This window comes from Salvelinus alpinus, chromosome 27 (assembly GCF_045679555.1).
Source record: "Salvelinus alpinus chromosome 27, SLU_Salpinus.1, whole genome shotgun sequence".
NCBI classification, from domain to species: Eukaryota; Metazoa; Chordata; class Actinopteri; order Salmoniformes; family Salmonidae; genus Salvelinus; species Salvelinus alpinus.
The window spans coordinates 34,807,715-34,826,691 of NC_092112.1; the positions used below are offsets into that span (position 1 = coordinate 34,807,715).

The 18,977-nt window shown below is 42.5% G+C and overlaps 1 protein-coding gene across 3 annotated transcripts; it reads left to right on the forward strand.

The window, feature by feature from the left end:
- The first annotated feature begins 146 nt into the window (after positions 1-146).
- Positions 147-18,055, forward strand: xrcc3 (X-ray repair complementing defective repair in Chinese hamster cells 3). 3 transcript variants are annotated; one of them, XM_071370421.1, is made up of 7 exons: positions 147-390; positions 11,119-11,256; positions 15,565-15,777; positions 16,052-16,206; positions 16,484-16,696; positions 17,090-17,136; positions 17,418-18,055. In XM_071370421.1, exons 1-7 carry the CDS (start codon positions 318-320, stop codon positions 17,698-17,700), a joined length of 1,122 nt encoding a protein of 373 aa, XP_071226522.1. In that variant the 5' UTR covers positions 147-317; the 3' UTR covers positions 17,701-18,055. The 3 variants fall into 3 exon arrangements, with proteins under 3 accessions (XP_071226522.1, XP_071226523.1, XP_071226524.1); XM_071370422.1 differs by having other exon boundaries at positions 170-320; XM_071370423.1 differs by lacking the exon at positions 11,119-11,256 and having other exon boundaries at positions 195-390.
- The last annotated feature ends 922 nt before the right edge of the window (positions 18,056-18,977 follow it).

Below are 18,977 nucleotides of genomic sequence, written 5' to 3' on the forward strand. Positions count from 1 at the left end.
ATTGCATTTATTGAAACTATGTACACAGTATTCTTATTTATGTATCCCAAATATTATGTACACCGAAATATAATGAAATCACTTAACAGTTAGTAGCTATTGCTTTCAAAAAAAGTTTTTAAATGTACACCCCTAAATTTGTATTTAGTTCCTTCCAACACGAAACAGAGTGCGACGCGCTCTGTGATGACGATTTGTGGGCGGGTATTTCGCGCGCCAGTCCTCCAGTATTTTTGTTACCACAATAGTTAGCCAGCAAGCTGTTCACATTTTGCTTGCTGATGCCTCACAGAATGGCGAAATGTATCCCAGACTAAATGGTATGTATGGGAAATATGGATTGGGAACAATTGGAGCTCAACCCAAGGATTATAGCAGCCGTAAAGAAAGGTAAAAAATAAACGGACATTCGCTAGCTAGCCATAATTCGACTAGACGTTCATTAGCTAACTTTATATAACAGGTGGGACTAATCTTGGATGCTGATTGGTTAAAACCGCATTCCAGCCCGTGTCTATAATTAAGCAGTAAGGCCCGAGCGGTGTGTTATATTGCTAATATACCACGGCTAAGGGCTGTTTGTAATTACGAAGCTATGCGCGGAGTGCCTGGATACAGCCCTTAGCTGTGATATATTGGCCATATACCACAAACTCCAGAGGGGCCTTATTGCTATTATAAACTGGTTATCAAAGTAATTAGAGCAGTAAAATGAAATGTTTTTTTTCATACCCGTGATATACAGTCTGTTATACCACAGCTGTCGGTCAATCAGCATTCAGGGCTCGAACCACCCAGTTGTATATTCCACAAGTTACCACGGGCTAAAGCTATGATGTTGAAATGCCTATTTATTCTGTTCCATCTCACTGTGCAATCCACTGTGATCAGCCCTGCCAGCCAATTTATACATTTGATTTCCACTATAAAAAGCATCTAGACGTTATCTCACATTTAATTTAGACAAGTATTTGATTTTCAATAGCAGAGATTTGTATAAACATTGCTGTCTGTCTCTGATATTTGCAACATTGTTTCAATATTGAAATTCGATATCCAGCTGTCCCATAGTAATGCACATGTCAGAACGAGACGGACAGGCATCTAGTCAGCCAGTCGAAATCATGAATCAGCTGGCAGCATTTTTATGGATGTATACATAGAAATGTCAAGAGAAAACAACAGGTGAAACGAAATGCAGTTGGTTTGATGTCTTTCCAGCTTCAGTTTGAAGTGATTGTGTTATTGGCTAGTTCCTCTGAACAAGTGTCCTGACGAGAAAGCATATTTTCTATGCCAGGAAAAATCGTACATCATTAGCTCATTGTTGTGTGTGTATCCAAATAAATGTCACTAGAAAACAGCTTAAACAAACGCAAATGCAGCTACTTTGCTGTTATTCTGGCGGCACTGTTTGACATGACTGGAATTTAGCCGTAGTTGGCTGGCTAGCAAGAAAGGGTTATAAGAATGTTGCCAGCCAGTATGGCAATGGAACATGTAGAACGAACAAAAGACTGGGTCGCGTCTGACAATCAAGCCGATAGAACGAATGATCAGCCGGCTTGGGTAGCAACCCTAGATTTGTGTCAGGACTATATCTTGTGGAAGGATGAAATAGTATGAATAAAGTAATCAAAATACAGTTTTTTTTAATGAAAATATGTCAATCATTATTTCACTATGTTGGTAACCCATTGTATGAAAGTGATAATGCCCTTGAAGCTGGTGTTTGAAGGATATATTGGCACGGTTTGCTGATTAAACAGCATGATCATTACACAGGTGCACCTTGTGATTGGGACAATAAAAGACCACTCTAAAATGTTCAGTTTTGTCACAACACAATGCCACAGATGTCTCAAGTTTTGAGGGAGCGTGCAATTGGCATGCTGACTGCAGGAATGTCCACCAGAGCTGTTTCCAGATAACTAAATGTTAATTTCTCAACCATAAGCTGCCTCCAACGTTGTTTCAGAGAATTTGTCGGTACGTCCAACCGCAGACACGTGTATCCACGCCAGCCCAGGACCTCCACATACGGATTCTTTACCAACAGGATAGTCTGACATGAGCCACCCAGACAGCTGATGAAACTGGGTTTGCTCGAAACAAAGAGTTTCTGAACAAACTGTCAAACAGTCTCCAAAAAAAACAAATCTGTGTGCTCATTGTCCTCACCTGACTGCAGGTCGGTGTCGTAACCGACTTCAGTGGGCAAATGCTCACCTTCGATGGCCTTCGGCACACTGGAGAAGTGTGCTCTTCACAGATGAATCTCAGTTTCAACTGTGCTAGGCAGATGGCAGACTGTGTATGGCGTCGTGTGGAAGCAAACGGTTTACTTATGTCAACGTTGTGAACAGAGTGCCCCATGGTGGGGTTATATGGTATGGGCAGGCAAAAGCTATGGGCCGCGGACACAATTGCAATTTGAACCAACAGAGTTAACGTGATGAAATCCTGAGTCCCATTGTGGTGCCATTCATCCACCGCCATCACCTCATGTTTCAGCATGATAATGCACGGCCCCATGTCGAAAGGATCTGTACACAATTCCTGGAAGCTGAAAATGTCTTAGTTCTTCCATGGCTTGCATATTCACCAGACATGCCACCCATTGAGCATATTTGGGATGCTCTGGATGTGACGTGTACGACAGCGTGTTCCAGTTCCCACCAATATCCAGCCACTTTGCACAGCCATTGAAGAGTTGGACAACATTCCACAGGTACCAATCGACAGCCTGATCAACTCTATGCGAAGGTGATATGTTGCGCTGCATGAGGCAAATTCTGGTCACACCAGATACTGACTGGTTTTCTGATCCACGCCCGTACTTTAAAATAAAATATATCTGTGACCGACAGATGGAATACAGATATGCCAGTCATGTGAAATCCATAGATTATGGCCTAATGAATTTATTTCAATTGACTGATTTCCTTTATATAACTGTAACTCTGTAAAATCTTTGAAATTGTTGCATGTTGCGTTATAAGTTGTGTTATTTGTCTTATGCATTTTGTATTTTACAGCATACTATGCCAGTAGAAGTCAGATACATTTGCATATATCATGTATGTGGACCCCCCTTCAAATTTCTGGATTCAGCTATTTCAGCCACACCCGTTGCTGACAGGTATATAAAATCGAGCACGCAGCCATCCAATCTTCATAGTCAAACATTGGCAGTAGAATGGCCTTACTGAAGAGCTCAATGACTTTCAACGTGGCACTGTCATAGGATGCCACCTTTCCAACAAGTCAGTTTGGCAAATTTCTGCCCTTGTACTGCTGCCCCGGTCAACTGTAAGTGTGGTTATTGTGAAGTGGAAACGTCTAGGAGCAACAACGTCTCAGCCGCAAAGTGGTAGCCCACACAAGCTTACAGAACGGGACTGCTGTGTGCTGAAGCACGTAAAAATCATCTGTCCTCAGTTGCAACACTGCCTCTGGAAGCAATGTCAGCACAATAACTGTTCGTCGGGAGCTTCGTGAAAGGGGTTTCCATGCTAAGATCAGCATGTGCAATGCCATGCGTCAGCTGGAGTGGTGTAAAGCTCACTGTCATTGGACTCTGGAGGAGTGGAAACGTGTTCTCTGGAGTGATGAATCACGCTTCACCATCTGGCAGTCCAATGGACAAATCTGGGTTTGGCAGATGCAAGGTGAACGCTACCTGCCTGAATGCATAGTTCAACAAAAGTTTGTTGGAGGAGGAATAATGGTCTAAGGCTGTTTTTCATGGTTCGGGCTAGGCCCCTTAGTTCCAGTGAAGGGGAATCTTAACGCTACAGAATAGTGACATTCTAGATTCTGTGCTTCCAACTTTGGCAACAGTTTGGGGAAAGCCCTTTCCTGTTTCAGCATGACAATGCCCCGTGCACAAAGCGAGGTCCATACAGAAATGGTTTGTCGAGATCTGTTTGGAAGAACTTGACTGGCCTGCACAGAGCCCTGACCTCAACCCCATTAAACACCTTTGGGATGAATTGGAACGCCAACTGTGAGCCAGGCCTAATCGCTCAACATCCGTGCTCGACCTCACTAATGCTCTTGTGACTTAATGGAAGCAACTCTTGTGACTGAATGGAAGCAAGTCCTTGCAGCAATGTTCCAACATCTAGTGGAAAGCCTTCCCAGACGAGTAGAGGCTTTTATAGCAGCAAAGGGGGGACAAACTCCATGTTAATGCCCATGATTTTGGAATGAGATGTTCGACGAGCAGGTGTCCACATACGTTTGGTCATGTAGTGTATAATATTCCATGAATACGAGGCCAGATTTAGCAAAGAAGCTATATAGCTAGCAACATACCCTTATTTTACCAGAACCTCTTCTCCTTCACCCGGTGCAGATCTTTATTGAATCGCTTATAATTTCTGCCAACTATATGAACAAGGTGAGATCTATTTCAATTCATGATGTCAGAATGTACTGCTGTATTAAAGCTACAATATCTAACCTTTTGGGCGACCGGAACAATTCACAGTGAAATGTGAGTTTTAAAGATCTGTCATTATCATTGAAAGCAAGTTTAAGAAGCTGTAGAGCTGTTCTATGTGCACTATTGCTATGCTTTCCATTAAGTTTATTTTTGACGTCGTTTACTTAAAGTTTTGTACACCAGCTTCAAAAAAGCTGAAAATACAATATTTTTGGTTATAGAAGAGTTATTTCACAGCGTTTTTAGATGGTACAATTATTCACAACATGATTCTTGCTTGTTTTGTCACAAACTGAAATTAGGCAAACATTAGAATTTTAGCAACCAGTAAATGGCGGAGCGATTTCCGCGTAGTGCATCTTTTAAAGCAATTCAGAACTAATTTGTTGACATGTTCTGTTGCAGATTCAAAGCCAGAAACTCATTGCAGAATATATCCATAATCATGAATGAATAAGTTTATTTAAAAAATGCACCTATTCATTGATCAAATCATGTCAAACACCCGAACTCCAACAAATACATTGTTTTAAAATAATCAAAATAGTAAACAATTTGTACGCCTTTAATACATAACATATGAATAGAAGTAAAATTATTAATTCATCAATGTCACAAACCTGGGAAGAGCACCATATGAACTTATTATTATTATCTGAGAGCGCACAGATTCTTCTGCTTTTCCATTTTGAGGAATTAGACCAGCACAAACAACAAAAGAAAGGGAATATTGAATGATCCCTAATGATCCATCGTATCTCCCAAAAACATTTTCAACATACATTCTTAAAATTATAGTCTAGAAACTAACGCTTTGGTTGTCTTCCTCTCAGGCTTCCATGTCTTCTCCCTGGACCTCCTCAATGTCCACCTCTTGAACATCAGACTGAGGCCTCATTTTCACTGTCACTTTCCAACCTTGTTGAGGATGGCTCGTTGTCAGGCTCAAAAAGCCTCAAATTTGCCCGGATGGCCACCAATTTTTCAACCCTTGTATTGGTCAGCCTGTTGTGTACTTTGGTGTGTGTTCCCAAAGAGGGACCAGTTGCGCTCTGAGGCGGCTGATGTTGGTGGGATTTGGATGATGATGGAGGCAACCGGGGAAAGAGCCTCAGCTCCACCAGGTGGCTGATGAGATATGTTGGCACGACTGCCATATTGCATCTCCATCCCAAAGCCCTTGCTTGGAAGTGTACTTCGCCAGACTGCCAAGAACCTTCCCCTCGTCCAGGCCAAGGTGGTGAGACACGGTAGTGATGAAATCATAGGCCTTGTTGAGCTCTGCACCAGACAGGATGTTCTTGCCAGCATACTTGGGGTCCAATGGGCTTCAGGCAGAAGTCTTCACACTTTTTGATGTATTTCAGAAGTACAGTTTCATCTGCTTGGAGCAACAGTGAAGTGGGCAGGGCTGTACAGATTCTTTCTTTTACATCTGCAAGTAGAGTCTGAACATCAGACAGGATGGCATTGTCTCCCTCAATCTGTGCAATGGCTACTGCTATAGGTTTCAGGCTGCTTACCACTCTCTCCCAAAATACATCATCCAGGAGGATCCTCTTGATGGGGCTGTCCATATCGGTGTGATATGACCATTTCTTGGAGAGACTCCTTCCCCTCCAGGAGACTGTCAAACATGATGACAACACCACCCCCAACGGGTGTTGCTGGGCAGCTTCAATGTGGTGCTCTTATTCTTCTCACTTTGCTTGGTGTGGTAGATTGCTGCTATAACTTCACATACCTAACCATTTCCTTGGCTCTCTTGTTGAGTGTATCCATTGTTTTCAATGCCATGGTGTCCTTGAGGAGCAGATTCAATGCATGAGCAGCACAGCCAATGGGTGTGATGTGAGGGTAGGACTCCTCCACTTTAGACCAAGCAGCCTTCATTTTCGCAGCATTGTCTCTCATCAGTGCAAATACCTTCTGTGGTCCAAGGTCATTGATGACTGCTTTCAGCTCATCTGCAATTTAGAGCCCGGTGTGTCTGTTGTCCCTTGTGTCTTTGCTCTTGTAGAATACTGTTTGAGGGGTGGAGATTATGTAGTTAATTATTCCTTGCCCACAAACATTCGACCACCCATCAGAGATGATTGCAATACAGTCTGCTTTCTCTATGATTTGCTTGACCTTCACTTTAACTCTGCATCCAGCAAATGAGTAGATAAAGCATGTCTGGTTGGAGAGGTTTATGCTGGGCGAAGAACATTCAGAAACCTCTTCCAATACACATTGCCTGTCAGCATCAGAGGTGAACCAGTTGCATACACAGTTCGAGCAAGACATTTATCAGCATTTCTCTGACTACATTGCTCCATTGAGTCAAACAATTCCAGGATTCCAGGAGGACCATGAGCTGTTGCTATCAATAAGGTGTCTGGTTCATAATCTTCACCTTGATTAGAAGGACTTTTGTCAGAGGTTGCTTACTGTGGCACTGATGGAACTTTATGCACTTGGCCAGATGATTCTGCATCTGTGTTGCATTCTTCACATATGATTTGGCACAGTATTTGCCAATGTACACAGCTTTTCCTTCTACATTAGCTGCAGTAAAATGTCTCCACACATCAGATAGTCCCTGTGGCATTTTCCTGTAAAGATAATTTTTTTAAATAGTAAAAAAACAACTTACAATTCTATGTACAGATAAAGAGTTAAGCAGTTAGATTAAACAACTCCTTTGTAAGATACATGTTTTAAAATGAAACATGTATGGAAACAGGTGAATTAACACTCAGTTAGCAGGCTCAAGCTAGCTAAAACCCACATGGTAGCAAAGACTAACTAGCAGAAATTGTTAACAAGGTAGAAATAATTTAAACACACTTTGCTGTAGGCTACTATTTACTAGTAACACAAAATAATGTATGTCATGTAAAATATATATTCACCCCACCCAGTATTGTAATCAAAACTTACCAGAAAGCATGTAGTCCTTGGCTCAGACAGTGTAGTAGTGTGGGCTCAATAGCATCTCATTAGTGTGCAAGATCTTGAGGATCAGCTGTACATGTGATGGAAGAATGCACTGTACATGCAGAGGGCTGCAATTCCTTTGAATTAGGAATAGTTTAACCAAAATATGCCACAAGACCTAGAATTGCCTTGTGTATCCCACAAAAGAGGTTAACTGTTAGCGTATAACTTTTTTAAATTAATTTAAGAAAGATTCCCATGAAAAATTTCCGGAAGTTTCCTGGAAAGTTTCCGACCCTTTGCAACCCTAGAAAAAAAGGTAGCAAAAACAGTACACCACAACACTTTTAAACATGTTACTGAGTCTAGAGGTTATCAAATCAGGAGAAGAACAAGTGAAGGAAGCAGCATAGGGAAAATGGGTGAAGGTAGGGTGGGTTTATAGAGATAAGTTTGAGAGTTCCAAGATGTCTGAAGTTGGGGGGGGCATAAAAGGCATACAACTTAATTATTGATGACAACATGGTGGTTTACATTTATGTCTACTGTGTGTGAATGATGGAAGAATCTTACCCCAGCTGTAGGTCAATTGTTTGTGGTAATTTAGGCCTGCACATCAACCAGTACTGGGACCATTGGAGATTTGGAGCGCTTGCTCTCAAAATGCTGTTTGAATGTCTTTGGGTCTGCATCTATAAAGAGATCAGATGGAGTGCTTCACAGTGCCCAAAGTTGAGGGACCATGGGCATAAAAGGCACAGTGTGGAATAAGGGGTAGCTTGAGGGGTGGTTGGCTTTCATGGCATCAGTCAACAAGTTCAACTTGAGAGTGGAGCATGCATTATATATCAATACCCCCCTCCACCAATCCAGGTCTGAATGGCAGGAGTGTGTATAAGCTTTTGTTCCAGCCCAGCCCATACCTGATTACAAATAGCCTATTGCCATGATTCAGTATGCTGATTATTTAAGTCCGGTGTTCGAGCTGGGCTGGGACAAAATTCGTCACACACATCTGGTCTTCAGGACTTCCTGCAATGACTGAAACAGACTAGAGCAGGAGAATAGCGTTTCAAGTTGAAACCGCTTACTTAGTTGAGAGGTGGCAAGACTCAGGCACACCCACTGGTTCTGGAATAGAGAAGGATCAAATAAGGTTTCCAATTTGGCATCAATAACATGACAGTAATTCTACCTAAAAAGCAAATGTTTTGAGTACCAATTAATTTAAAAAACACTAGCAGGTAGGACTAAACAAGGTTGCATAACTTTGCCTACTAGCTATACTAATGATCTGCTGACCAGAGCGTTATAGCAAACATATCAATGTTTTCCCGCAGTAAAGTAAGCACACTGTTGACTAGTGAGGATGCTGAAACCTATCAAAGCCAGACTAAAATAATACAGCTAGCTAGGGTAGTTACAAGTCAAGTAGTACTTGAAGTAGAATGTCCCACCCCTCACCCAGACACAAACCAACATTATCAAGAACGCCTAGCCCTAGCTTCACCATTTAAGTTAACTAGCAAGCTAGACTGTTGGTTTATAAAACCCAAAGAAGGTTCTCATGCATTTAAATGACTAGACAAGTAGATGGCTAATGTAGCCATCTAGCCAGGCTAATGTTGCTAATTATCTGACTATGAGCTAGCTAGCTAGATTACAGGCATATTTAATTGTCCTTTAAAAAAAAAACTTAGCCAATTTATTAATACATTTAGCTAACATTAGATAGTTAATCCAGAGATTCTTACCTTTGTCGAATCGAGGCAGTCTTGTCCAGGTCATCATGGCCCTGGTGACGTGAAGTTTGAGACAGGCATTTGTAGTGCAGTATGATAGCAGCTAATTAGCATTTCATTTCAGGGGGGTAAATACAGGCGAATATATTGATAAGTCACCTTGTCTGAGAGAGATGTACATGGTTATGAATACATCACGCCAGGGTAAGCCTACACGATACACAGCCATTATTTGAAGTGTTTCTAAAATTCACAATGGATAAAACGAGTGGTGGGAAAACGATTGGAACCATTTCCGTGTTTGACCGTTAAGTTTTATGGGTGTTATGACTCATACTGTGGTAGGCTATTACCATGAGCCCATCCTCTCCAATTAAGGTCCCACCAACCTCCTGTGTTGTATTGCCATATGACATGGAAACGTAGCAAATGTTATACCCCTTGACTTATTCCACATTTTGTTGTGTTAAACTGAATTCAAAATTGATGAAATAGTTTTATTTTAATATATCACCCATCTACAAACAATATCCCATAATGACAAAGTGAAAACCATGTTTTGGGATTTTTTTGGCTAATTTATTGAAAATTAAATATAGAAATATCTTATTTACATAAGTATTCACAACTGAGTCAATATTTTGTAGAAGCACCTTTGGCAGAAATTATAGCTGTGAGTCTTTCTGGGTAGGTCTCAAAGAGCTTTCCACTCCTGGATTGTGCAACATTTGCTATTATTCTTTTCAAAATTCAAATTGGTTGTTGATCATTGCTAGACAACCATTTTCAGGTCTTGACAGATTTTCAAATGGATTTAAGTTACAACTTTAACTCGGCCACTCAGGAACATTCACTGTCTTCTTGGTAAGCAACTGTAGTGTAGATTTGGCCTTGTGTTTTAGGTTATTGTCCTGCTTAAAGGTGAATTAATCTCCCAGTGTCTGGTGGCAATCAGACAACCAGGTTTTCTTCTAGGATTTTGCCTGTGCTTAGCTCCATTCTGTTTGTTTTTTTTATCTCAAACTCACCAGTTCTTAACGATTAAAAGCATACCCATAACATGATGCAGCCATCACTATGCTTGAAAATATGGAGAGTGCTCCTCAGTAATATGTTTGGAGCATATCCAATACAACACTTTGTATTCAGGCCAAAAAGGGAATTGCTTTGCCACATTTTTGGCAGTATTACTTTAGTGCCTTGTTACAAACAGAATGTAGGTTTAGGAATATTTTTGTTCTGTACAGGCTTCCTTTTCACTCTCAATTAGGTTAGTATTGTAACTACAGTTTTCTCCTATCACATTCAACTCTAACTGTTTTAAAGTCACCATTGGCCTCATTGTGAAATCCCTGAGCTGTTTCTTTCTGCAGCAACTGAGTTAGGAAGGACACCTGTATCTTTGTAGTGAGTGGGTATATTGATACACCATCCAAAGTGTCATTAATAACTTCACCATGCTCAAATGGATATTCAATGTCTGCATTTTTTTCTCCCATTTACCAATAGGTGCCCTTTGCGAAGCATTGGTAAACCTCCCTTGTCTTTGTGGTTGAATCTGTGTTGAAATTCACTGCTCCACTGAGGGACCTTACAGATAATTGTATGTGTTGGGTACAGAGATGAGGTAGTCATTAAAAAAGAATGTTAAACACTATTATTGCACACAGTGAGTCCATGCAACTTATTATGTGACTTGTTAAGCACATGTTTACTCCTGAACTTATTTAGGCTTGCCAGAAGAAAGGGGTTGAATACTGGACTCAAAACATTTTAGCTATTCATTTTTTATTAATATACGGGTGTGTAGGCCAGTGACAAAAAATCTAAATGTAATCCATTTTAAGTTCAGGCTGTAATACAAAACATTTGGAAAAAGTCAATAGGTGTGTATACCATCTGAAGGCACTGTATCTACAACATTTCGCTTTGCTAGTCAACGTTGTGGTGTTAAAATGTATGCTGTAGGTGCATCTGCTCATTATTTATTTATGTTGATCTTAGCTAATGTGAAATCAGCGAGGGAGATTCTCAGTCTCTCGGGTCCGGATCTACAACGACTCACCCACCTGTCAAAGTCAGACGTGCAACACCTGCACATAGCTGTTGCTGTCTCTTACCGCAGACATTCGCCTGTAACAGGTAGGTGTGCTCTATTCTATTGCAGGGTTCTCCAACTCCAAACATGGAGAGCTACTGGGTGTGCAGAGTTTGATTCCAGCCCAGCACTAACACACCAACTAGCTAGCTACGTTTAGACGGGTGTTTTAGTGCTGGCTAGACTAACCCTTTAAAGCCCGATGTCTCATATACACAGAGTCCCGTGTGGCTCAGTTGGTGGAGCATGGCACTTGCAATGCCAGGGTTGTGGGTTTGATCCCCATGGGGGACCAGTACAAACAAAATATGAAAAGGTATGCACTCACTGTACTGTATGTCGCTCTGGATAAGAGCGTCTGCTAAATAACTCAAATGTAAATGTAAGGTATGTCACATCATTTGAGGGGTATCCTACAAAGCAAGCTAGATGTACTCTGGGTTTTCTAAAGCTAACCAGGTTCAGCTTCACATTCCATCTCAGGCTTAATCTGTACTACAACGGTGGATATTGCTCGCCTTCTAAAGCCTCATTCACATTACAAATAAGCACTCCGTTACGTTGCGCCAGATGTCATGCATTTCAATGGGGACGTCCACAACGGAATGGAATCGCAACACTACCTTGCTGTTGGAAGACTTCATTGCGAGATAGACACTGCATTATTTCAAACTCGAAGGAAGTTACCAAACCACAGTGATGACTTTATAGGATAGCTAGCAACTTGTGAACAATTACCCATTCCTATAAGTGAGTACTATTTGAATGGTAATGTTAAATAATACACATTGGCTGTTAAGCCAGTTATATTATGACTGTTGCCTCCCGTTTTAAATAAACTCAGCAAAAAAAGAAACGTTGTCTCACTGTCAACTGCGTTTATTGTCAGCAAACTTAACATGTGTAAATATTTGTATGAACATAAGATTCAACAACTGAGACATAAACTGAATAAGTTCCACAGACATGTGACTAACAGAAATTGAATAATGTGTCCCTGAACAAAGGGGGGGGTCAAAATCAAAAGTAACAGTCAGTATCTGGTGTGGCCACCAGCTGCATTAAGTACTGCAGTGCATTTCCTCCTCATGGACTGCACCAGATTTGCCAGTTCTTGCTGTGAGTTGTTAGCCCACTCTTCCACCAAGGCACCTGCAAGTTCCTGGACAATTCTGGGGGGAATGGCCCTAGCTCTCACCCTCCGATCCAACAGGTCCCAGACGTGCTCAATGGGATTTAGATCCGGGCTCTTCGCTGGCCATGGCAGAACACTGACATTCCTGTCGTGCAGGAAATCACACACAAAACGAGCAGTATGGCTGGTGGCATTGTCATGCTGGAGGGTCATGTCAGGATGAGCATGCAGGAAGGGTACCACATGAGGGAAGAGGATGTCTTCCCTGTAACGCACAGCGTTGAGATTGCCCGCAATGACAACAAGCTCAGTCCGATGATGCTGTGATACACCGCCCCAGACCATGACGGACCCTCAACCTCCAAATCGATCCCGCTCCAGAATACAAGCCTCGGTGTAACACTCATTCCTTCGACGATAAACGCGAATCCGACCATCACCCCTGGCAATGAAGAGCACTTTTTGACAGTCCTGTCTGGTCCAGCGACGGTGGGCTTATGCCCATAGGCGACATTGTTGCCAGTGATGTCTGGTGAGGACCTGCCTTACAACAGGCCTACAAGCCCTCAGCCCAGCCTATTGAGGACAGTCTGAGCACTGATGGAGGGATTGTGCATTCCTGGTGTAACTCGGGCAGTTGTTGTTGCCATCCTGTACCTGTCCCTCAGTTGTGATGTTCAGATGTACCGATCCTGTGCAGGTGTTACACATGGTCTGGCACTCCGAGGATGCTCAGCTGTCTGTCCTGTCTCCCTGTAGCGCTGTCTTAGGTGTCTCACAGTACAGACATTGCAATTTATTGCCTTGGCCACATCCTCATGCCTCCTTGCAGCATGCCTAAGGCACGTTCACGCAGATGAGCAGGGACCCTGGGCATCTTTCTTTTGGTGTTTTTCAGAGTCAGTAGAAAGGCCTCTTTAGTGTCCTAAGCTTTTATAACTGTGACCTTAATTGCCTACCGTCTGTTAGCTGTTAGTGTCTTGACCGTTCCAGAGGTGCATGTTCATTAATTGTTTATGGTTCATTGAACAAGCATGGGAAACAGTGTTTAAACCCTTTACAATGAAGATCTCTGACGTTAATTTGTAAAAATCCAAATATCTTTGAAAGACAGGGTCCTGAAAAGGGGACGTTTCTTTTTTTTTTTGCTGAGTTTGTGATGGTAATGCCGGTTGTTTTTAATGATAATAATTAGGTCGAGGTCGCTAGCTAGTGATATCGTCAACCTAGCTTTTAGCTAGCTAACGTTAGATATCTGCTCTGCAGTGCAAGCTAGCTTGACTTGCTATGAAGTTAGAGAAACAAGTTGAGGGAAAAAGTAACTAAACAAAATGTTTTATCACCTGTAACGATATATTTGTCTTGAATGAAAAGGTCATTTTTGCAATCTCCCAAAATAAATGCGATCTCAGAGACAGGCTCTCCTCCATCTTGCGTTACAAACACCACACTTGTCTATTCAGTAGCGGGGCAAGTGTAATGAAATTCATCACAATATAAATGGGGCATAATTATCAGACTTGTAACTGCGCGTACGTGTCTCACATGGCTAGTCGAACGCCAAACTCTTCATTGAGACAATGGTGGAACATCAATCCATGGGCGAGTCAGTGCCACATTTTAACTTGTGCAATGCATAGTCACTTGAAATGTGACCGGCATTAAGTGATGCAAACCATACATTTGCATAGATGTTTTTGTACAGCAAAATCATGTCAACATGCATTCAAAAAGTATTCAGACCCCTTTACTTTTCAACATTTTCTTACGTTACAGCCCTATTCAAAAAATGTACTCCTCAATCTACACACAATACCCCATAATGACAATGCGAAAACAGGTTTTTAGAAATACCAAACAAAACCTTATTTGCATAAGTATTCAGACCCTTTTTGTTATGAGACTCGAAATTGAGCTCAGGTGCATCCTGTTTCCATTGATCATCCTTGATGTTTCTACAACTTTATTGGAGTCCACCTGTGGTAATTTCAATTGATTGGACATGATTTGGAAAGGCGCACACCTGTCTATATAAGGTCCCACGGTTAACAGTGCATGTCAGAGCAAAAACCAAGCCATGAGGTTGAAGGAATTGTCCGTAGAGCTCTGAGACAGGATTGTGTCAAGGCACAGATCTGGGGAAGGGTACCAAAACATTTCTTCAGCATTGAAGGTCCCCATGAACACAGTGGCCTCCATCATTCTTAAATGGAAGAAGTGTGGTACCACCACCACTCTTCCTAGAGCTGGCCGCCCGGTCAAACTGAGCAATCTGGGCAGAAGGGCCTTGGTCAGGGAGGTGACCAAGAACCAGATGGTCACTCTGGCAGAGCTCCAGAGTTCATATGTGGAGACTGGAGAACCTTCCAGGACAACCATCTTTGCAGCACTCCACCAATCAGGCCTTTTATTGTAGAGTGGCCAGATGGAAGCCACTCCTCAGTAAAAGGCACATGACAGCCCACTTGGAGTGTGCCAAAAGGCACTTTTTAAAGGATTCTTAGAGCATGAGAAACAAGATTCTCTGGTCTGACGAAACCAAGTTTGAACTCCTTGGCCTGAATGTCAAGCGTCACATCTGGAGGAAACCTGTCAACATCTCTACGGTGAAGCAATGGTGGTGGCAACATTCTGTTGGGATGTTTTTATTTTTAGGCGCATGTGCGAGTAAAATGGTCCCACTGTATAGCCCTGAAATTCTCACAAAGAGACGATGAAGGGGCATCATGCTCTCCTCCTCCATGTAAAGAAGTTTGACTGCAGCCAACCACTGCGCACAAAACACACTGCCAACAGTGGTGGGACAGAGCAGATTGTCAAACCAGCAGTGTTTCCCTGTCATCGCTCGCCTTGCGACTGACAGGCGCCTGTTCAATCAATAGATTGCTAGAAGATGCATATCGTTCATTCTAGTGAAAGAGGGCAGGGCAGACTTTTTTTCTGACTAGCGAATGGAAAAGTAGCCTAGTTTAAAAAGAAACTGGTTGGTAACACTGGTTGAGTCCAAAACAGGAGGTTTAAAAAGTCCTCTGCAGTCCTCTGCAGCATTGCATTAATTAACAAAAGCCTGCACACCCAGTAACTCACCAGAATTGGAGATGCACTCTACCACTGTATTCAGCCACCCGGAAGTGATTGTAGCCTAGGCTTTACAATCCTAGGCTCAAACAAGTTATAGTCTATTATTCAAACTAACGGATTGTTTGTTTTCACACAGCCTTACAAGTGCACCGTGGAGAGTGTCCCTCTTTGGAACCTGGGCACAAGCTAAGTTTGGCTTGCCCCGTTCTGGACGCTCTACTGCGAGGTGGTGTACCGTTGAGCGGCATCACAGAACTGGCAGGGGAGAGCAGTGCAGGAAAGACCCAGTTTGGCTTGCAGCTGTGTCTTTCTGTGCAGTACCCACTGGCGTATGGAGGGCTCAATTCAGGTGACCTAATGGATAAAATGGACTGAATCGGGGAGGGACAAACTGGACTAGCCTGTCCAATAAGGAACACAAATGTTTATTTGTTGCAAAACATTTTAAAACGTTTTCCATTGCATGCCCTAATAAATGCGACCCAGCTCTTTGTTGCCAGTGTTTTGTCCTGATGTTCTGCCCTTAAACCGTATTTTCTAAATATTGTAACTTTTTCATTATTGGCAGATAGTGAGGCTTATGGCATGATATTTTGTATGTGCATGTGTCTTTACACCTGCAGGAGCTGTGTATATTTGCACAGAAGACTCGTTTCCCATCAAGCGTCTGCGGCAGCTCATTACCCAGCAGGCTCGGCTGCGGCCAGAGCTTCCCCAGGATTTGATACGGAGCATCCGTTTCAGCGACAACATCTATATAGAGCATGCTGCCGATCTGGTAAGACTGGTGCAACAGACACCTACTTTAGTGGAGAATTCCTATAAAACATGGAATTGGCTTTCCAGGCGTAGATATGTAGTTGGGTTATGTTCCCATTTTATTGCAGAAATAAAAGATACAAAAGATTTTGGTTCAAACATGATGAGCATTCCATAAGCTGTTCTAGTGAGACTGTAAGAACCGTATGCTCTGTCCTCAAACCTGTGCTAATACTTTCTGGTCACCTGTGCTTCCTAATATACATATGACCAGTGTTTCTGTGCTCTCCCAACAGGGTGCACTGCAGGCCTGCGTGTCCCAGCGGGTGCCCATTCTGCTCTCCCGGGGCCTTGTTCGGCTGGTGGTGGTGGACTCAGTGGCGGCCCTGTTCCGCAGCGAGTTCCAGGCGGACGAGGGCATCGAGAGAGCCCGCCACATGCTGGCCTTTGCCGCCACTCTCCACCGCCTGAGTCACAACTACAGTACCCCGGTGCTGTGCATCAACCAGGTAGGGAAGAGCCTTAACTACTCAGCAGACCCGGGTCAAATGCACTATATCAGACTATTTAGGTTTTCCTGGTACTAGTAGGGAAACACTGGAATAGTTCCAAAAGTGCAAACTCGAGTATATACGTAAACTTCTGAGTATTTCACCCAGGTCTGCTGCTAAACATGCATGTCAGATGATGTATTATTATTCTTGGCTCACTTGAAAAGGATGTGTTAATCTCAATGTGACTTTGCTGTTTTAAATAAAGGATCAATAAAATGAATAATGTTGGATATGTTCTATTGATATTGTATAATGTAATTATGTTATAGTAGCCTGACCCTATAGATAAACAAAAGCAAGCAGTATGTTCAGAATAATGTAATGAGTTATTGCACCGTACCTCTTCAGGTGACAGATGTAATGGATGGGCCAGATCCAGCACACTGTAACTTTGGGTAAGCTGTTTGAGTCTCCTGATATATTTACTAGCATAGAGCGATACGAGTATAGGGGTGTGTGTGTCTTTGTGTAGTAGTAGTAATAATTAGGTGGGTGCTTACATTTGTCCTATTTCACACATGTAGAAGTGTGTATTAATACGTGTGAATTGGAAAAAGTGGTGTTTGCATACCCCACTCCCCCTGAGACACCCTCGAGAGGGGTCACGGCCAGGGATCAGACATTATTGTGTGTGTGTGTGTGTGTGTGTGTGTCCGCACGCATGCTTCTTTCCCAGGTTGGTGGACAATAAGGTGCTGCCCGCCCTGGGCATGGCCTGGGCCAACCAGGTGATGGTGAGGCTGATGCTGCTCCGCCTCCCAGGCTGTGTGGGCATCGGGGAGCAGGGCGGTACCAGCGCCCCTCGCAGGCTGGAGGTGGTGTTCGCCCCTCACCTCCCCAGAGCCAGCTGCCTGTGTGGGGTGTGGGAGGAAGGAGTGAGAGGGCTGCCAAACAGACCCCGGTCCGTCACCAAGAGACTTGAAACCACCGGTGAATTGGGCCTGAACGATGGTACCTAAATCCAACAGACTTTTACAGTTGCAGGATACAGAAAAGTGTTTTTGCAATAGCACTATTGCAAAAACTAACTCTTTATCCACAATGTGCGTGTGTGTACGGCTGTGTGTCTTTGTATGTCACTGTGTGTGTCCTGCAAAAATAGTTATTTTAATATATTTCTGCAGACGCACTTTTAAATGGATAGTCATTGGCTCAATAACTGGAAGTCTATGGGAACAGCTAGCATATCATTGTGCGAGCACTAGCAGCAATAGAAACCCCCTTAACCTTGCCACCACTGCTGGGGGAAAAATCCTAGGGGGATCTCTCCTGTGATCTATCTACTTTGACAAATAAATCATATTTTATTCAGTACTTCCTTGCCTGGGTAATTCATTTTTAAGCTTAATACAGATTTAATAGACTATCAATATAGTATATAGACATGTACATTTGGTCTGATTCTCTGATAAATTAGGCTTAACTGTGATGTTCCACTGTTACAAATACAGGTAACTGCCAAAATAATGCATCTTAATAGGGCAATGGGCCACCACGAGCCAGAACCGCTTCAATGCACCTTGGCAAAGATTCTACAATCTGCCCGGAACTCTATTGGAGGGATACCCTTCTTCAACAAGAAATTCCATCATTTGGTGTTTTGTTGATGGTGGTGAAAAACGCTGTCTGTGTCCAAATACCCATACTAGCGTACAATGTACTTAAAATGCATAGTATGTACTCCTCTTCTCATACTATTTATGATGTAATGTTTTGTAAAAAGTATGCAGTATGCCACGGGCGTAGTGTACTACTTTGCTACAGCTTCGCATATATAACTGGCTAGCTAGGTTAAATATGAAGTTGTTGCTCAATAACAGCAAGCTTATCGGGTATTCAACTTCAAGTCCTACTAAAGCACATAGTTAACGTATTTAGCTAAAGTAAAGGCACGGCATGCTGCAAATAACAATCTGTTTTCAAAGATACAATTAAATGGTCATAATCCTTTTTAAGGACAAAAAAAATTACTTGCATTTCAACAGGAGACTCTGCTCGTTGTCTTAGCCATCTTCAATTTGTTTTTTTGTTTACCTTCAGAGAACTATCAAATTCCGTAGCCCTCCTATCTGGTATGAATTAATTGTGTGTGTGAAACTCCCGAAAAGTTTACAATTCATTCATACTACATGAGAAGCCGAAATGAGTATGACATCCTGCCTTTTTAAAGCAGACTACTTTTTCAAAATGTTACATGCTATTGTTTGCATACTCAAAAGGACTATTTAGGACGCTA

What these genes read in the sequence shown, in the direction of transcription:
- xrcc3 (XM_071370421.1), top strand. Translation starts at nt 318, where the DNA reads ATGGTATGTATGGGAAATATGGATTGGGAACAATTGGAGCTCAACCCA. An exon ending in CAGACATTCGCCTGTAACAG is followed by an intron (nt 11,257 to 15,564) that starts GTAGGTGTGCTC and finishes GTTTTCACACAG; the next exon opens with CCTTACAAGTGCACCGTGGA. An exon ending in CCAGCACACTGTAACTTTGG is followed by an intron (nt 17,137 to 17,417) that starts GTAAGCTGTTTG and finishes CTTCTTTCCCAG; the next exon opens with GTTGGTGGACAATAAGGTGC.